The sequence below is a fragment of the Neofelis nebulosa genome, chromosome 17 (assembly GCF_028018385.1).
Source record: "Neofelis nebulosa isolate mNeoNeb1 chromosome 17, mNeoNeb1.pri, whole genome shotgun sequence".
Taxonomy (NCBI): domain Eukaryota; kingdom Metazoa; phylum Chordata; class Mammalia; order Carnivora; family Felidae; genus Neofelis; species Neofelis nebulosa.
The window spans coordinates 49,868,930-49,889,780 of NC_080798.1; the positions used below are offsets into that span (position 1 = coordinate 49,868,930).

General features: G+C 44.7%; 1 protein-coding gene across 9 annotated transcripts in view; it reads right to left on the bottom strand.

Moving 5' to 3' along the window:
* WDR59 (WD repeat domain 59) overlaps positions 1 to 19,367 on the bottom strand; it is an 86,350-nt gene extending 66,983 nt beyond the window's left edge. For 2 of the 9 annotated variants that reach the window (XM_058708812.1, XM_058708811.1), the window contains exons 1-2: positions 19,196 to 19,366; positions 1,690 to 1,739 (exon numbers count right to left, since the gene is read on the bottom strand). In XM_058708812.1, the coding sequence (XP_058564795.1) occupies positions 1,690 to 1,739; positions 19,196 to 19,249 (104 nt within the window). In that variant the 5' untranslated portion in view covers positions 19,250 to 19,366. Of the gene's footprint in view, positions 1 to 1,689; positions 1,740 to 19,195 lie in introns of all 9 variants that reach the window. The other 7 variants (XM_058708817.1, XM_058708815.1, XM_058708816.1 and 4 more) reach the window with 4 other exon arrangements.
* Between the last annotated feature and the right edge of the window lie 1,484 nt (positions 19,368 to 20,851).

A 20,851-nucleotide genomic window follows, 5' to 3' on the forward strand; every position in this document is an offset into this window, starting at 1 on the left:
AAAGGAACGCCGGAGACAAAGACAGCATTTTAAAGCTTCCAAAGAGAAAAAATAGGCCGCATACAAAGTCCAGAATCAGAATGGTAAAGGACCTCTCAAAATTACTCTGAGAAAAGAACCCCAAATACTGATTCAACACAACAATTGTTATATAACTATACTGGAAGGAGAGGGAAGTCAGGGACTCACAGAGCAAAGTAAAAGTGCTAAATCCTCATCTACTTTAAAAAGTCAATTGGTAGGGGCGCCTGGGTGGCGCAGTCGGTTAAGCCTCCGACTTCAGCCAGGTCACGATCTCGCGGTCCGTGAGTTCGAGCCCCGCGTCGGGCTCTGGGCTGACGGCTCGGAGCCTGGAGCCTGTTTCCGATTCTGTGTCTCCCTCTCTCTCTGCCCCTCCCCCGTTCATGCTCTGTCTCTCTCTGTCCCAAAAATAAATAAAAAACGTTGAAAAAAAAAATTAAAAAAAAAAAAAAAAAAAAAGTCAATTGGTAATATCTGGACAAATCAAGATAACAGAATATTTGTGTATTATTTGGAAAAATGGAGGCAACCCCAGAGAAACAGCTACAAGAGTCTCAAGTAGTTGCTTCTACTGAGTGGGATCAGGATTGGGGAAAAGCTGAGCTAGGATTCTGCTGACAATATAATCTTTGTGATGCTACTTGACTTTGTCAACTATGTTCAGGTATTTCTTTGATTTAAAAAAAAAAAAAAAAGGTTTAAGAACGGAGTAGGAAATGAATAATATATCCCCAAAACCACTGGCTTGCCACTTTAAATGCATAAATTGTATGGTCTGTGAATTATATTTCAATAAAGCTTTTTTTTTTTAAGTGAGTGCAGAGGGGGCAGTAAAGAAACATCAATTTTTCCTTATCTATGCATCCAGTGTGACACAAAAAAAATGGATTTGATAACTGTCTCTGGGGATGGGGGTCAAAGAGAAGAGGGAAACTTACTTCCCAATGTAGAGCCTTTTGAATTATTTAAATGTCTGCTATGCTTTTTTTAAGGTAAATTAAAATACGATTTCAAAATAAAATAATGAAACAGAAACTAGTTCGTTATTTAGAAGTGAGTTCATAAACAAGTTAAAGAAAACACTGCAGACTTAGAGAGGTAGTGAGTATGAAAGGGGAGGGGACTCTGACCATTAAATGGCATTATACTGGTACAATGACAAAGTGATTAGCAAATGCTAGGATGGCCCTTAGTTGCCAGAATGTTAAAAATGTTGGGCTGGAAAACACTAGAGAAATCATTTAGTTCTAGTTCTTCATAATGAAATCAAAGTCCTTCACGAGCAAACCAAAGTCCAGGGAGGCCAACTGGACAAATGTCCAGGGGTTCATCATGAATGGCATTGCCAAACCAGAACCCAGATCCCCTTGATCCCGTGAGACCACACCAGACAGCACCCTTCTGCAGAGTCTGTGCAATAAACAGAAAATTGCAATTCCAAGACCAAACTACCAGTCACGCAAATTTCAAAGGAATTTTATTGCTTACATATTAGGGCAGAGACAAAAATAAACTGCAAGTGATCCCTGTTAAGTACCCCTGAGGTCACTAGGATAGCGGAACTAAACCCTATGACCACAATCCTTAAGGATAAAGAGTATTTTCCAGCTTCCCAGAAACCTCTCAATTTGCGATTTGTCCGCAGAAATTGCAACAGAGCTCACTTACCCGGAGAGCACAGCATGCTGCCCCAGACAGTCCACGGACATTGCGGTTGCCTGTGAGAGAAAGCACAGGGTCAGTTCTGCCAGCAAAGCCGGCTCGGGTTGGAGAAGACAGGTGGGTAGCCTCGTCTGGGGCTTCCTCTTCCCATGGCCCAGGTAAGTCCCCCGCTGTCAGGTATTATTAGTTCTCTACAGTGGTTGCTTTCACTCCCTTCTAATCCTCAACCAGATCTCATACTCACCTTCCTTAATAGGGCAGTTGCTATCTGTTCCCTGACACCGGGATTACATACAAGCAAGCTGGTGTGTTCTAAATTGTGGAGACGTCATCTTAGAATTTGGAGAATCTAACTAGCTTGGAGCTAACAGAGCTACTCAGAGCCCCTTCCAAGCAAAACCTAACCTGGGACATCACACACACATACACACAAACACACCTACCCCACCCCACCCGTCACCCCCATGCCTTTCCAAAGGGCATGGACTTCTCCTCCAAGCTAAATGGCAAGTGGTAATAGTCAAACACCACCCGTGCTGAATCCATGGTCACGTTATTGAGATGCTCAGTTGCCATTTAATCTGAGATTTCTAGCACATTCTAATGATTTCCATTTCCCAGGTCTCCCAGTTCCTAGGGAGCACCATCTTTTCAGGACCACACTGAATCGAATGAATTCGCATTCAGGCTGAAGCATGAGGCTGACTTAAATCATGGCAGTTACAGCCTTAAATTCTCTTATTTGGACCAGTCCAAATTCCCCTGCATTCTCAAGACATTAGTGTTCCCTCTTATACACCGTCAAGAAATATGTCATAGGTAATGTTGGGGACAAGAAACCAGGGCGCTCTCATCGGAGGCTAAAAAGTGGTTGTTAGGCATCCTTCATCCCACTAGAGTCGTGAGCAGAGAAAAGTCCAGCTGGAAAGGCAGGCAGTGAAATGAGATGCAACTTCCACACTCTTCTGAACAATTTATAGATTAAAAGTATGAAAGCAGGCAAGATGGCACCTCCAACCAGGGGTGGTACGATCTTTCCAGGAGGTGTGTGGTAGGCAGAATCCTAAGGTGGCCCCAACATTCTGGGCCCTTGCTGTACACATTCTCCCCGTTATTCAAATATGAATCTAGGTGCTGCTGTGAAGGGATTTAGCAGATGTGGTTAAGGTCCCAAATCAGTCGACCTTAAGAGACCTCAAACAACCGAAATGTCCATCAGCAGGCGAATGGATAAACAAAACATGGCACACACATACGACGGCATACGTACTATCGTGTGGATGAACCTTGAAAATGCTATGCTAAGCGAAAGAAGCCAAGCACAAAAGAACAAATACTGCATGACTCCACTTATGAGGTACCTAGGATAGGTAAATTCATAAAAAGGACAAGTAGAAAACAAGTGGAAGGGGACAGGGAGTGGGGAATGGGGAGTTACTGTTCAGTGAGTACAGAGTTTCTGTTTGAGGGCTGGGGGGAGAGAGAGAAACCTAATCGCATCAGCCCTGTAAATCTAGGTCTAGAAGTCAGAAACAGAGGCACTCAGAGATTCTAAGGATGAGGCATTTACGTGAAGAAGACTGCTGCTGGCTGTGGAGGTGGGACCACATGGCAAGTCCCTGAAAGTGGCCTGTAGGAGCTGAGTGTCCGCTAAATAACAACCAGCAAGAAAACAGAGACTTCAGTAAAAAATGTTTAAAAAGGGGCGCCTGGGTGGCGCAATCGGTTGAGCGTCTGACTTCGGCTCGGGTCATGATCTCGGGGTTGACGAGTTCGAGCCCCACGTCAGGCTCTGTGCTGACAGCTCAGAGCCTGGAACCTGCTTCGGATTCTGTGTGTGCCCCTCCCCTGCTCATGTTCTGTCTCAAAAATAAATAAACATTAAAAAAAAAATTTTTTTTTAATTTTTTTAAAAGGAGCGCCTAGCTCTGGCTCAGTTGGTAGAACATGTGACTCTTGATCCTGGGGTCATGAGTTAAACCCCCATGTTGGGTGTAGAACTTACTTAAAAATGAAAGAAGGGGCACCTGGGTGGCTCAGTCTGTTAAGCATCCAACTCTTGATTTCGGTTCAGGCCATGATCTCATGCTTTGTGGGATCAAGCCCCATGTAGGGCTCTGTGCTGGCAGTGCTGAGCCTCCTTGGGATTCTCTCATTCTCTCTCTCTCTCTCTCTCTCTCTCTCAAAATCAATAATAAACTTTAAAAAAAAATGAAAGAGAAGAGAACCCCTTGAGATGATGGTGAGCTAGGAAGAAACTTCCTCCACTCCTTCCAGAATGACAATTATGACAATGAGCATGTGATCCTCTCCTCTTCTCCGAGACCCTGAGAGAGCCAGCATCCAGGTGGGAAGACGCCAGAAATTATGCAAGAAGAAGTGAGGTGTCACTACCCAGGAGCTGGGGAAGAGGTCTCTCCCACCTCCTCCTCAGCCCCCACCTTCCTCCTCTAGTCCCCCAACCTGTGCCAATTGTAGTTCCATGCAATAAAAAGGCCAAACTTTTTATTCCATAAAACATGAAGGGCAGGGGCGCCTGGGTGGCGCAGTCGGTTAAGCGTCCGACTTCAGCCAGGTCACGATCTCGCGGTCCGTGAGTTCGAGCCCCGCGTCAGGCTCTGGGCTGATGGCTCGGAGCCTGGGGCCTGTTTCCGATTCTGTGTCTCCCTCTCTCTCTGCCCCTCCCCCGTTCATGCTCTGTCTCTCTCTGTCCCAAAAATAAATAAAAACGTTGAAAAAAAAAAAAAATTAAAAAAAAAACATGAAGGGCAAAACTCAAAATTTTAAAAAAGAAGGAAAAGAAAAGAAAACAGGGACCTCAGTCCTATAACCCCAAGAGGCTGAATTCTGCCAACAACCTGAATGGGTCTCTTAACAGATTCTTCCCCAGGCCACTGAGCCTCCAGATGAGAACACAGCCAGCTGCCTCCTGGATTTCAGCTTAGGGGACCAAACCGAGAAACCAGGCACGCGGCGCCTGGGATTCTGACAGACAGAACTATGAGCTAATCAGTAGGTACTGTTTCAAGCTGCTTAGTTTGTGGTACAGTGATAACAAAGAGTGACCCAGTAACAATAATTAATAATCATCATCATAAAGTCATGCCCTTTGACTCAAAAATTCCACCTCCAGGATCCATCCAAAACACAGGAAAACTTCTAGGCACAGAGTTGCTTGCTTCATGTTATCTACAAGTAAATTATGCATATTTACATAAGGGAGTATCCTGAAAGTGTTTAAAAATGACACGGAAAAATACAGGAGCCAAAAACTGCAAACAGAGTATCATAACTCACCATACCACCTCATCAGAGGAAGTTATTATTTAAAAGGAAGACAAAAAAACACTAACTGAGGTTTCCCTACTCCTACCTCAGAAAAAAGGGCCCAACATCATGTTCGAAGCAGCACATTAAGGACGGTCATGCTGGGCTGTCGGGAGAATGCAAAGAGGGAAAGCAGAAAAGAGAAGATCCCCTAACCAGGGTAGAAGCTGGTGCTCTGTAGGGGGACAAGAGTCCCCGGAAGGCCTCCTCACCTCAGGGCACCAGGCAGGGACTGGCTGGGAGATGCTAAGTCTGGGCATCAGGGGGTTAAGAACCACAGCAACCCCGTGATCCTGCTGCAAGAGAGGAAGCGAGCCCCAGTGATGGCTAGGAGAGAATTCCCTGCGGGAGAATTCCCCCGCAGCCTCCAGGAAGGGGAGATTAAAGACTTAGAGGAGTAAAGTAGTATTTTATACCTACTATGAACTGAAATTTAAATCAGCTACTTATGCCTTAAAAAACACTGAAGAACATATATCAGAATGTTTCGATGGCAGTTGTTCCCACAGGGTTTTTGTCTTACTCCTCTACATGAGCCTACGTTTTTGTACTACTTACATATTTACATGACTTTATAATTAAAAAAAAAAAAACTTTTTCTCAAAGGCATCCCAGGCCTCTTCTGTTTCCACGCTTCCATCCTAGCCTCAGTCCTCAACGCCTGCGGCCTGGCGGACACAACCTCAGACAGTGCGCCTTCCCCACTCCTCTGTTCCACCCGACACGGAACTTCTGAAAGCGGAGTTCAGACTACATCGCTCCTCTGCTCCAAAACCTTCCTTGGTTTTCTACTGAAGACTGAAGACAATCAAGCGGAAATCTTCCAAACTGGATGCTTCCAGAACTTTTTAGTCTGACCTTCCTTCTCTACTTGCCCAGGCCACACCCGTTCAAAGCTCTTACCTTTCTCCAAGGTCAGCGATGCTCCCAATTCTAAAGAGATGCTTAAGCTCCTCCTCCCATCCGGAAGGTCCTTCTCGCCTGCTCTGCTGTTGAGATTCTACTCATCCTTTAAGTCCCAAGACATACGTCCCCTAAGAACCTCACCCAGAGTCTGCCATAGGGATTCCACCCTCTCCCAAAGCACCTTCTCTGCCCCCCGTCACAAGGCTTGCTGTCACTTGCCATGTGGTAGCAGCTGCTGCACACGTTTATCTTCTCCCACTAATTGGGGAGCCCCCAGAAGGCAGGGTCCATCTTCTTTCTCCCAGAGCACCCAGCGAGGTGCTTGGTACATGCAGGTGCTCTGTGAACATCTTCTGTTTGGAAGATAGGTCAGAACCAGGTCAAAATCTGGGTCCTTCCTTTCCAAAATGTGCCAAGGCGCTCCTTGACATCTCAAAGAATTTTTTCTATAGCTTCCCTTGGTAATTTATCATCCGTGAATTTATCTACATCTGTAAAGTTCCTTCACTTCTTTAATGCCTTCTAGAATAATAAACTTTAGTAGTTCGCTGTCTGCTCTGTGAAACCTTCAACAAGAATAGAAACATTTGACGAACCAAATGTGTGCACCTTACTCACACTTTATAATGTAAAATTCCAATCATATCTTCTTTCAGCCTTTGTTTTTAAGGTAAAGTCCTCTCCTGACTGCAGGAAAACAAACTTACTGCTCAGAACTGCTCCCTGTCAAAAGAGGTTATCTTTAGGAGCACCTGGGTGGCTGGGTCAGTTAAGCATCCAACTTTGGCTCAGATCATGATCTCACGGTTCACGGGTTCGAGGCCCGCGTAGGGCTCTGTGCCGACAGCTCAGAACCTGGAGCCTGCTTCAGATTCTGTGTCTTCCTCTCTCTCTCTGCCCCTCCCCCGCTCGTACTCTCACTCTCTCTAAAAAATAAACATTAAAAAAATAAGAGAGAGAGAGACCTTTAAACATAAGAGAATAAAGTTTCTAATAGCCCTTGTTCTTCCAATTGCAGGATGGGAGCTTTTGTGACACACTTCAGGAGTCGTATGACCATTCTGAAATAACACAACCATGGCGCTGACAGTGGCACTTGATTCTTGTTGGCCTGGAAAATATGTAATTAATAACTTGGAAAAAGCTGGCTAACTGAAGGCTACTAAAAAGATATCAACTCCAAGAGACTGTGTAGGCCTCTGTACACGAATGGATGCTGCTCTGGTTTAAAAAGCCATTTCTGCACGAAGCCAGCTGTGTTTGTAAGCGCTTGATTTCACCAAACCAAGGAAACTGACCACAGTTTATCAAAAGGAAGAAAGACTCTACATGGCATTTCTGCATGTGTAAAATGGAAATCATCTGGCACAGCAGAAAGGGTGTGCATGGGCTTTGGGGTCAGAATTGGATTAAAAACTGTCTTTTACCACTTCTCAAGTGTACAGTAGAAAACGACCCAGCAAAGGCTGTCACAGACCTCTGGTGTTGTTGAAATTAGCAGATACTTTTCATTAGCTATTTTAGTTGATTTCATGGCAGTATCAGAACTAATGATCACTCTCTCCTTAAGACCTGTGGCTTCTGTAACATGACTCTCTCCTGGGACCTAACTCTGGACGTCCCTTTCTAGTCTGTTCCTAATCAATCCATTTCTCCCCATCTCTGCCTCAGCTCAGGCCTGTGTCGGTCCTCACCTGGAAAGAGACACCCATCTACCACCAGCACAGCTCCACCCTCAGGGCTGGTGCTGGGTCCCACAGCTCGCAGGATGAAGGACAACACCCTTAGCATGACATTAAAGATCACTTAAGACCTCTCTCTGGCTCACTTCTACAGTCCACCTTAGGCCTCTCACCTTCCAACCCCGTCCCAACATTCCCGCCGTGATGAATTTGTTATCATGAATTCCCTCCGGCCCTCCGAATCCAAGCAAGCACCACCCTCTCACCTCCAGAACCTCGCATCAGCCGCTTCCTCCGCCTGGGTGACCCTTCTCTCCATGCTTCACCTGGCCAATGCCTTCTTGTCCTTCAGGATTCAGTTCAGGCTCATCCCAGGAAGTTATTCTGACCCATCCCCTCTTGCACACACCAGGGAGTCACCTGTGCTTCCACAGGACCCAAGGCTTATCTCTACGTAGTACTTGTGGTACTTTATAATAATCCCCTATTTACTATTACATGACCTCGGTCTGACTGCAATTCCTTAAGGGTAAAAACCAATTCACAAGTACAATGCCTCGCACAGCACATGGCGTGTACTCAATAAATGCTACCTATCATAGACAATATAGGTCTTAAAAGCTCATGCTGTATAAAAACTTGTACACAAACGTTCATGACATCATTAGTCCTCACAGGCAAAAAGCGGAAACCACCCAAATGTCCAACAATTAGATGAATGGATAAACAAAACGTGATATATCCCTACAGTGAAATATTATTCAACCCTAAAAAGGACTGAGCTTCCGATACATACATATGGATGAGCCTTTAAAAGAACTAAGTGAGGGGCGCCTGGGTGGCGCAGTCGGTTAAGCGTCCGACTTCAGCCAGGTCACGATCTCGCGGTCCGTGAGTTCGAGCCCCGCGTCAGGCTCTGGGCTGATGGCTCGGAGCCTGGAGCCTGTTTCCGATTCTGTGTCTCCCTCTCTCTCTGCCCCTCCCCCGTTCATGCTCTGTCTCTCTCTGTCCCAAAAATAAATAAAAAACGTTGAAAAAAAAAATAATAAAAAAAATAAAAGAACTAAGTGAAAGAAGTCAGTCACAAAGACCACATAGTCTAGGATTCCATTTCTATGAAACGTCCAAAGAGGCAGATCTATAGAGAAGCAAGCAGATTAGTGCTTGCTTAGGGCTGGGGGGGCGGGGGGAGCTGGAGGATAGGGGCCAGGGGAGGTGACGTCTAAAGGGTACAAGGTTTCTTCCTAGGGTGATGAAAATGTTCTAAAAATGACTGTGGTGATGGTTTCACTCTGTGAATGTACCAAAACCCACTAAACTGTGTACATTTTAAACAGGTGAATTATACAAGAGGTGAATTAGATCTCAATAAAACTGCTACCCTCCCCCCCCCCCCCCCCCGCAAAAAATTGATAAATAACAGTGTGCTCTTGGTTTCGGGACTAGATTCACATGATTCATCACTTAGATACAACACCCACTGTTCATCCCAACAAGTGCCTTCCTCAATGCCCATCATCCATTTTTCCCTCTCCCCTGCCCCTCCATCAACCCTCAGTTTGTTCTCTGTATTTAAGGGTCTCTTATGGTTTGCCTCCCTCTCTGAAACTATTTTTTTCCCTTTCCCTTCCCCCATGGTCTTCTGTTAAGTTTCTCAAATTCCACATATGAGTGAAAACATATATCTGTCTTTCTCTGAACGACTTATTTCACTTAAGCATAATACCTTCCAGTTCCATTCACATTGCTGCAAATGAAAAGATTTCATGCTTTCTCATTGCCAGGTAGCATTCCATTGTATATATAAACCACATCTTCTTTATCCATTCATCAGTTGATGGACATGTGGGCTCTTTCCATACTTTGGCTATTGTTGAAAGTGCTGCTATAAACATTGGGGTACATGTGCCCCTATGAATCAGCACTCCTGTACCCTTTGGATAAATTCCTAGTAGTGCTGTTGCTGGGTCGTAAGGTAATTCTATTTTCAATTTTTTGAGGAACCTCCACACTGTTTTCCAGAGCGGCTGCACTAATGTGCATTCCCACCAACAGTGCAAGAGGGTTCCCATTTCTCCTCATCCTCACCATCTGTTGTTTCCTGAGTTAACATTTTCATCTTTTAGAAAACAACCGGTATGATACTTTACAAATGGTCAGGGGACACTGAATTTGGAGATGGATTGCATTACCAATCCATTTTGGATTTACAGTTAAATTTTGGTGCAAACACAATGGTTCTGTTAGAAAGCTCATCTCTCTGGGAAGATAATATATAGCTTCATAGGGCTATCTTGCTACCCTGATTCAATGCAAAAGAACGCCTCCCTACAGAGACCACTGCTATCTGCAGAACAAAAGCCAACGTTTGTTTATTTCTTCAAATAAACTAGCAAAGAAATCAACTCTTCCTCTTTCAACCTCAGCTGAATTAGAAAGAGCTGTTCAAAAATATGAAAACACTTTGCCTATTCATCCTTCCAAATGACACAAAGTGGAAACATCCAATCAGTGCAAATCAGAGCTAGGTCAGCTCCCCGAAAATCAGTTTGTCACATGCCTGAGCAATGACTGTAACGTATGTACTATCAGATTTCACAGAATAAAACCACAGACTGAAACCCACTGACATAAAAAGGATCAGAGCATTTCCAATGACAATATCCAATCTCTTTAAATCAGAGACAGCCACTGCTGCCAAGGCTGCTTTTGAACCATCCTTGTCTAATGCTTTCTAGAGGTTTGTATCCGAGGTTCTGTTCACACACTCAGCACAATGGGTGTTTCTTGGGAAGTCTCCGTCTAAAATGAGAACATCCTCATGTTCCCACAAGCTAAGATGGCACACAGAGTGGGTATTGCTAGGAAAATCACCTAACCTTTCTGAATCTCAGGTTCCATGTCTGTAAAATAAGAGGGTAGACGGGCTGTCTTCCACAGGTCCTCTCGGCTCCATAAGGCTATCTTGTCGGGCTGTTTCTTGCTTCCTTACACAAGCTTTCTAATATAATCATAATAATTAACACGTAGCAAGCAATTAATATATGCCGATCACTGTGCTAAGCGCTCTATGTTGATTATCTCACTCAATCCTCACATTAACTGTCAGGTGGTGTGCAGAAAAGAGTAACCCCAGCAGGCAGGAGACTGCTGACCTCAGAAAGGCCTGCTTGCAAGGCTGGCTTTTGGCTGGTGTCTGGGAACTTGGATTTGGAGTGTTCCCACCATTCCCTAACTGATAAGAGTGGCTCACTGTGCCTACGCTGTGTGTACAAACAATGTGGTTTATGCTGAGCGCCTGCCGCCCTGCTGGGGGTGTGCGATTGTGATTCATGCGCTCCAGAGGGAGCCTGGGTGACCGGCCCCAGATAAAAACCTTGGGCACTGAGTCTCTGATGAGCTTCTCTGGTACATTTCACATGCGTTGCTATAATTCAAAACTGGAGGAATTAAGCATGTCTGAGGGACTCCATTGGGAAAGATCTCTTGCACCCAGTTTCCTCCAGACTTCACGCCATGTGCCTTTTCCCTTTGAATTTGCTTTGTGTCCTTTCACTGTAATAAATCGTAATTGCAAATACAGCTGTGAATCCTCCTAGTGAAACCAGGAGTGGTGCGGGGAATCCTGGACACAGGCAGATACTATTACTCTTGTTCTATGTATAAAGAAACTGAAGCTTAAAAGGAACTAATGTGCCCAAGATCACATGGCAGATAGATGACATAACCTGGATCCTGACACTGTGCTCCAGCTCCAAACCCTTAAACTCTTGGCTGTACATACTCTTCCCCCATTCATTACTGCATCTTTACATCAAATGTTCTAGAAAACAAATAATTTGCAGAATTCACAGAATAGTCACTTTCACCAAAAACAGCTCTACTATGCCCTTCCATCCCCATAGTTTTCAAAATGAACTTTCAGGGAAACTAGGAAAGCTGGGACCAAAGCTGGACTGCTCCAGGAAAATGTCTGGACTATATTAACTATTCATAGCCTTTTAGTTAAAGAATTTGCCGAGTTGTGTTTTATTTTTGATTTGTTTATTTAGAGCAAAAAAAAAAAAAAAAGCCTCAATTTTTATCTGTCTGGACGAGTTGCTGTAATGTTGAGACTAATAAGTCACCCACCATTAGGGAAGCAGGGAATACACTTTCTGCTGAGATGCTTCATTTTTAATTTCAAAAAGAAACAGAGAAGCAAGAAAAAATTTATTGGAGAATGTCTCTATGAACCTAGAATATAGATTTTTCTTAAATAGACTGAAAAAGCACAACGTATAAATTCACTGCATTAAAAATACACTTCTAGGGGCTCCTGGGTGGCTCAGTCGATTAAGTGTTGGACTCCTGACTTCGGCTCAAGTCATGATCTCACGTTCGTGGGATCAAAGCCCACATCAGGCTCTGAGCTGGCAGCACAGAGTCGACTTGGGATTCTCTCTCTCCCTCTCTCTCTCTGCCCCTGCCCAGTGCGTGGACCTGTGCCCATGCACGTTCCCTCTCTCTCAAAATAAGCAAACGGTAAAAAAAAAATTTTTCAATAAAATAGAATCTTCAAAAAGAGAGAGAGAGAGAAGAAAGAAAGAATGAATGAAGGAAGGAACAAACTTGACCACAGTGTGAAGAAGTGAAAGGCTGCTTAAAAATGATGAAAACCTTAGTGGAGTCTGTCAGACTAAAGGGGAAAAGAACTGTACATAAGCACCGCACTCCAGCTGATAACGTCACTCCTACAAGGGTACAGGTTAACAATTCTGAAACGACTATCCATGTATTTTGGAATGAACAATAAGTAAATGGACAGAGGATGGCTGGGGCCCCGTTTCTCATGACTGGCATGGGAGATTACTGACAAGCAAAGGGTGGAGCCACAACGACACTTGTGGTAATGACTTAGAGTAGATGTTAAACATGAACTCCCGTTCAGCTTAATATACAGATGGTTACATGTACATACACTTACAGATACACACGTATTCATGGATTAGTAGTATATTTCCTGTTTTGTCATATGAGTGCCTGGAAGCGATGACACCCCAAGAGCAACGAGCACATCTGTAACCAGGTTTTAGTATCTGATGTCATTCTCCAATAAAAGAAACCAGGACTCCTTGGACAAATGGCTAATTCTGGGACTGGGGCAGGAAAATATACATGATGAGAGTTAAGCATCTTATAGTACCAGAAAATAAGGAAGTACTGTGTATTTTAAAAACCTACAAACAAGTGGAAACAATGATGGGGGTCATGCCAAAGGAATACATGAAACATCTGAAAGAGCTCCCAATGGTGAAAACTGGGACAATTGGAGCAACAAAATAAATATAGTAAAATAAAGTAGTACTGGATTATAATCCAAGGTATAAAATATATATCACACTGATACAAGCAACTAATTCAAGAAAGAAAGAAAGAAAGAAAGAAAGAAAGAAAGAAAGAAAGAACCCTCCACTGTTTACTTCTTTTTTAATTTTTTTTTAACGTTTATTGATTTTTGAGACAGAGAGAGACAGAGCGTGAACGGGGGAGGGGCAGAGAGAGAGGGAGACACAGAATCCGAAACAGGCTCCAGGCTCTGAGCAGTCAGCCCAGAGCCCGACGTGGGGCTCGAACCTACATACCGCGAGATCGTGACCTGAACCGAAGTCGGACGCTTAACCGACTGAGCCGCCCAGGCGCCCCAACCCTCCACTGTTTAAATTCAGGCCTCATGGGGGAGCCTCGACGGCTCAGTTGGTCGAGCGCCCGACTTCAGGTCAGGTCATGATCTCACGGTTCATGGGGTCAGGCCCTGTGTCGGCCTCTGTGCTGACAGCTCAGAGCCTGGAGCCTGCTTCGATTCTGTGTCTCCCTCTCTCTCTGCCTCTCCCTTGCTTGTGCTCTGTCTCTATCTCTCAAAAATAAACAAACATTAAAAAAAAATGTTTTTAATTTAAAAATAAATAAACAAACTTAGGCTGCATATACAGACGATTTTCCAAATAGTGTAGTATAAACAGAAGGCAAAAAGAGTAAGTTTAGAGTAGGCAAACCTGACAAGCACTACTTCAGCCAGGTCAACATCAACAGCGATATGTCACTTTCACAGTAAGTACCGTTGATACGATGTGATGAGAATGATACTTTATCTCTAGGGCCCTCCCTGAAACCCATAAGCCCAGTCTAATCACGAGAAAGACCCTCAGACAAATCCGAACTGAGGGATATTCTACAAAACACCTGACTGGTATTCCTCAACACTGTCAAAGTCATCAAAGACATCATCTGAGAAACTGTGACAGCCAAGGAGCCTGAGGAGATGCATGTAAATGTAATGTGACGTCCTGAGTGGAATTCCAGAACAGAAAAAGGACATTAGGTGAAAACTAAGGAAATCTGAGTAAAGTATGGATTCGAGTTAAGTATCAATATTGATTTGTTAATTGTAGAAAATATACCATACTAGTATAGGATGTTTTTGTAAATATTTTTAAAGTTTTTATCTATTTTTAGAGAGAGCACAAATGTGCACAAGAGTGAACACAAATGTTAAATTAAAAAAAAGAAGAAGAAGAATATAGCGCTCAAACTCACAAATTGTGAGATCATGACCTGAGCTGAAACCAAGAGTCAGAGGCTTAACCAACTGAACCACCCGGGCACCCCAGAGTATAAGATGGTTTTTAATAGGGGGAAATGGGTGCAGGGTATATGGGAACTCTCTGTACTATCTTCCCAATTTTTCTGTAAGTCTAAAATTACTCTAAAACTTATTTTTAAAACTATGAAAATCGAAACACCTTTTTTCCTAATTCGTGTTAATAGTGTTCATCAACATAATTGATTTTTTTTACACTTATTAACTCAACAAATATTTATTGAGTGCTACTGCATACCAAGCACCCCTCACGGTGCTCCCCCTGGAGCGGCCGGCGAAAGATGAAAATAAACAGTGACTGAGGGCGAAAGTGGTACAAGATGCGATCTGAGAAGTAGGCAGAGACCAGCCCACAAAACAGTCTAAAATAAGGAATTTATATTCTACACTCCATGCAATAGGAAGTCACTGAAGCATTTTCATCAAAGGAGGGATATGAACAAAATAAGGTTTTAAAAAAATCACCTTGATATTTTATCACAGCTTTAACCATAATCGCCAAAAAGTGGTAACAACTTGAATATCCATCAACGGGTGTATGGATAGACTGTGACCTCTGCATACACTGGAATACTACTGGTGGGCAATAAAAAAGGAGACTAACTGGGATGCTTAACAACCAACATAGATGAATGTCAAAGGCACTGGGTCAAGGGTGACAGGCCAGGTTTAAAGGGCTCCACACTGTACAATCCTTGTCTTACATAAACCACCTCAGCAGCTGCCAGAGGGCGGTGCTATGACTGTCTACACAGGGGCACCAGGGAACTGTGTGGCGGGGTTCTGTATTTTAATTGTGGTGGTGGCTACAGGACTACGTACAGTGGCCAAACTCAACAAATTTTACACTTAAAAGGGAGAACTGTATATTAACTATATTTCAATAAACTTGGTTTTAAAAAAAACTCTGGGGGAGGAGCCTAGATGGCTCAGCAAGTTAAGCATCTAACACTTGATTTCAGCTCAGGTTATGATCTCACGGTTTGTGAGTACGAGCCCCATGCTGATTACTTGGAGCCTGCCTGGGATTCTCTGTCTCCCTCTCTCTCTGCCCCTCTCCTGTTCATGAGCGCACACACTCTCTCTCTCTCTCAAAATAAACAAATAAACTTAAAAAAAAAAAAAAAAAGCCTTTAAGGGCACCTGGGTGGCTCGGTTGGTTAAGCGTCTGACTTCAGCTCAGGTCATGATCTTGAAGTTCGTGAGTTCGAGCCTGGCGTCAGGCTCTGCGCTCACAGCTCGGAGCCTGGAGCCTGCTTTGGATTCAGTGTCTCCGTCTCCCTCTGCCCCTCCCCTGCTCACGCTCTGTCTCTCTCTCTCTCACTCTTCCAAAAATAAAATAAAAAGCATTTAAAAAAATTTTTTTAAACAAAATAAAATAAAAGCCTTTAAAAAAACCACTCGGCTCTGCGGAAGATGAAGTGGAAGGAGGCAAAAAGCCGGGATGCAGGGAAAGTGGTGCTGAGTATGTCCAACTACTTTGGAATACTGAGTTTTAGACACCTCGTGGCTGCCAAAGCAGAGACATTAGGCAAACTATTGCCATGGGTTTGGATTCCTGTCTTCATCAAACTCCTATTTTGAACTGTTTCTGCTCTTCCCGTTGGTTTAGAGCTTGTGAACTGCACATTCCACCATCTTACGTCTTTGAGAGTGAAACTATTTCATCTCCAATGCAAGAGCATACCTACTAGCTACAAGTGGCTATTTAGATGTCAATTAATTAAATTTTAATTAAATTAAAAATGCAATTTCTTGGTTGCCCTAGCCCCATTTCAAGTACTCAACGGTCACATTTCCATCAATACAGAAAATTCTACTGGACGGTGTTGCTCTACAAAGTTATCTCTAAGTTTTCTTACAGTCTTAACACTCATCGATTCCAGGGATCACTTCGGAGCAGTTGCCAAGCACCACAGGTTCTTTACTACTGATCAGTGACAGGGACATCTCAGGCGTTGTTTTATAATGTGCATGACTCTTGTAGAAAATGTGAAAAAAAGAGTTTCATCTGCAGCGCCTGGGGTGGCTCAGCCGTTAAGCATCTGACACTCGATTTCAGCTCAGGTCATGATCTCACAGCTCATGGTTTGTGAGTTCGAGCCCCACATCGGACTGGGCACTGACAGTGCTGAGCCTGCTTGGGATTCTCTTCCCCCCCACCCCCGCCCCACCTGCACTACGCATGTGCATGGGTTCTCTCTCTCTCAAAATAAATAAATAAAAACTGTAAAAAATAAAAATTAACAATTCAATAAAAGAATATCATAAAGAGACTACCATCAATAAAGAAACCATCAATAAAGAACTTAATTCCAGGGCACCTGGGTGGCTCAGCTGGTTGAGGGTCCGACTTCAGCTTAGGTCTTGATCTCATGGTTCATGAGTTCAAAACCCACATGGGGCTCTGTGCTGACAGTTCAGAGCCTGGAGCCTGCTTCAGATTCTGTGTCTCCCTCTCTCTCTGCCCCTACCCCGCTCATGCTCTCTCTCTCTCTCTTTCAAACATAAATAAACATTAAATAAGAAAAAAAATCTTAATTCCAAACAATTCTTTTAAAGAAAAAAAAAAGTTTCACCTTTCAGGCTGGGGGTTTTCTCTGAAAAACCAAAATGCTTTAAGTTTTTAAAATACAATTTAAAAACAATTTTTTTTTAATGTTTATTTATTTTTGAGACAGAGACAGCAAACAGAGGAGGGGCAGAGAAAGAGGAGACACAGAATCCGAAGCAGGCTCCAGGCTCTGAGCTGTCAGCGCAGACCACAACTCTGGGTTCAAACCCACAAGCCATGAGATCATGACCTGAGCCGCAGTCAGACGCTCAACCAACTGAGCCACCCAGGTGCCCCTAAAAAACTATTTTTAAAAGAGGCAGGGTGTTTTGAAAAGTTTATTGTTCTGGCTTTCCTTTTCAAAAACACAATATGAAGAGTTTTGATTTTTTCTGTCTGAATGAAACAGTTAATAAAGCGGGTCCAGATCCCTCCCCGTCACCACCAGAAACAACCACAAAACCCTGCTAATTCAAACTAGGTTGCACCTTTCCAAATGAATAGAAAAATATAAAAAGAAAAAGAGAAGCTCCCGCAAGGCAGTTAAATTGCCCAATTTACTTTGTTCTCTTCCTATGACAACTGCTGTTCAGATTTAATTATTTGATATTACTTCATACATCCTAATATATGTGTCAGCACCCTCTCAGCAGGCCTCTTCAATTACATCTCCATAGAGAAGGAGGGGTGGGACTACCTGGGTTTCAGTGAGAATTAAAGCATTTGCAGATTAGTAGCTTCCAAATTAGCAGGCTCAGAGGTACCATACACGACTCTGTTGTTAGTCCCCGTGAAAGCAATTAGCAAGGAGGACAACAGGAGTACACTTCTTTTTCCCTAGGAGTCTGGCGCCTCCCTTGGGGACAGCAGGCCTCCCAAGACACCGTGCTGACAGTGCAAAATGTCTCAGAAACCTTTAATCCGAATGCTGCGGCTCAAATTCTCCCTGGGGGCTATGTATCAGAGGGGACCACAGAGCAAAGCGGTGGGTGGCTCCTCTACTCATTAATCTTTATGGCAAAAAAAAAAAAAAGAAAGAAAAAGAAAAAGGGATGGAGTTTTAGAAAGAAGAAACCACATCACCCCTTGATGTAATCCAGAGTTCCCTTCAGTATAATTCACCTGAGTACTGATACAGTGTGCGCTGTGCCCCAGGCAAGGGCTCCATAAATTCCTGTTGAATCAAGCTGTGAATGAAAGCCTGGCCCACAGAAGGTAGTCAATAAATATTTGTTGAATAAATGGAGAATCACCAAGACCCTGTCCTGGGTGATGGAGTAAGGGAAATGGGATATTTATTGTGGAATGACTGTATGACAGATTCCTACAGACCGAAGCAAAGTAGTGCAATGAACCCAACAAGATTCCTGGGGCCGGATGCCTGCATTCAAATGCCAATCTGGCCAACATAATGGGAGGCCTTGGCCAAGTCACTTGAGATCACCCAAACGAGATCATCTTCCTCCTTTGGGGAAAAAAAGAGGTGGGGGGAGGGGGATAATATCGGATAACATCTACTTATCTTGGTTCTTTCATGAATTAGAAAAAGAAAATGTAGACAAGTCGCTTAGCACAAGGCCAGGCATTAGGAAGGCACGACATAGAAAAACGGTAAAAAAAATCTCTTTAGTAAGTGCTAACGTTCCTGTTCCTGGAGGCTTACCACGTGCCCGTCACTGTGCCACATATTCTAAATATAAAATTCTCACGCCAACCCTACGGAGGTAGGAACGACTCGCACCTTCTCACAGGTGAGAAAACTCATGCACTGAGGGGGAATGACCGGCTAGGGCTAAGCCGGATTTCTAGAGCTCAGCCCGGATTCGAACCCGAGCAATGCGTGCAGCGCACACTCCTACTCTGTATATAATACTTTCACTATTCTACCATCAGCAACCACTTAAAAGCTTAGTTGCAGAAACAGGCACTTTACACGCAGTCTTGTTTTTCTTTTAATCGAATCCACTCCAAAGTCCTGTGAGGCAAGGTTAAGGCCACGCAGCTGAGGCTCAGAGAAGTTGTGCGGCTCACCCAAAGTCACTAAGCCTCGAGTCCCGGGGCCTCGGGGAGCATATCCTCTCCTCACCACCCTGGTCTGGGAAAGCCTTCCCTCAGCAGTCACTCGCGCTCAATCTTTGCGCTTCGGTGTCCCAAGGCCGACCCTACTACCCGGACCACCGCGGGGAATCCCGATACCCCATCCACGATCGCCCCAACCGCCCCCAAAGGTCATCAAGGCTCCCCTCGTCCGCTCGGGTCTGACAGCTCCGGGTCAACCCTAACCTAATTCCTCACAGGGGGCTAGAGGATAGCCTTGGCACCCCCAAGACGGACTCGGCAACGTGGGGGAGGGGAACCACGGAGGGCGCATGCCCAGAAGGCTCCATTTGGCCCCTAGCTCACCTGCGAGTCGCGGAACTCTACCACCACGTTCTCGCTGCTCCATCGCGCCGCCATCTCCGCACGCAGCCGCCCGGCCCCAGGGCTGCGCGTTCCCACCCTCCCGAAACCTGCGTTCCCGGGCTCGGTGAGCCCCACGCAGCCCGCGAGTGAGCCCTGCCACGCCCCGTCCCCCTCTTCCGCCTGACCTCAAACCATTGGCTGACCCAAACGCAGGCTCCGCCCCCTCTCCTCGGCTCCTCCAATTGAGTCACGGCGCCTACCCCAAACAGACACGCCCCCTCCATTTGCGTCCCTCGGCTTGAGTGACCCACGCTCCCCGCAGCGGCAGGTACACGCCCCCTGTCGCAAGCTCTACCGGGAGTCGTAGTCCAAGGGTGAGCGGCGCGGGGGGTAACTCGCGGAGAGCTCGCGAGTTAGGATTTGGCGAGGGGAGGCGCGAGTTGTCCTCCCTGTCTCTTCGCGGGTGTCCCCCAGTAGGGCCCCGGCGAACCAAAACCCGGCATTCGCGCAAACCAAAGATTTACCTCATCTCCTGAGGCCGCCAGTAAAGGCATTGATAAGTCCGAAGGCACGATTTTTTTTTCATAGGAAACAGCAGCGCCTACCAAAGTGACCAGGGACCCCAGGGGGTCTCCAAAGGTGAAACATTTTTCATAATCGTACTAAGGTAGTTATTTGCCTTTTTCACTTTCTTTCCAGAAGCTATGTGGTATATAGTAAACAACATAAGCAGATGTGAGAATAGAGCTTTGCTCTTGAGCCAGACATTAAAGAGATCTGCCACTCTTCGCGCTAGAGTTTTTTCGTTTTAGGAAACAGGTATTTTTTACTTACAAAATGTATCAATAATAATGCACATTAATGTTCAAGTGAAATCATGAAATAATATATGTTAAATTCCTGGTTTTAATTTTTTTAATGTTAATTTATTTATTTGAGAGAGAGAGAGAGAGCATGAGCAAGGGAGGGTCAGAGGGAGAATCTACAGCAGGCTCCACACCTTCAGAGTAGAGCTCTACGACGCGTGGCTCTGTCTCACGAAACCGTAAGATCGCGACCACAGACAAAAACCAAGAGTGAGATGCTTAACCGACTGAGCCATCTAGGCATCCCTTGGTTTTAACTTCTAATAGTTACTTTCAGTAGATACAGCCCACATGAAAGTTTGGTAGGGAGGGTCCTTAATAATATTTAAGAGTGTGAAGAGCTCCTGACAAAGAGTTTGAGAACCACTGTGCTGATATGGTGAGTGGTGATTAGGTGCTCTTCTTGCGTCCCACCCTCTCAAATCCCGGCTTGACTGGCTTAGCTTCAATTTCTTTATAGAAAGGAGAAATGGGGGCACCTGGGTAGCTCGGTCGGTTAAGCATCTGACTTCGGCTCAGGTCATGATCTCACAGTCTGTGAGTTCGAGCCCCGCATCGGGCTCTGTGCTGATGGCTCAGAGCCTGGAGCCTGCTTCCCATTCTGTGTCTCCCTCTCTCTCTGCCCCTCCCCCACTCATGCTCTGTCTGTCCCTCTTTCAAAAATATATTTAAAAAGATATATTTAAAAAAAAGAAAGAAAGGAAAAATATATTAACAAAAGAAAGAAAGGAGAAATGACCTACTTCTGTTTGGTTCTTGTAAGGAGTTAACCACAGGGCCAGGAACGTAG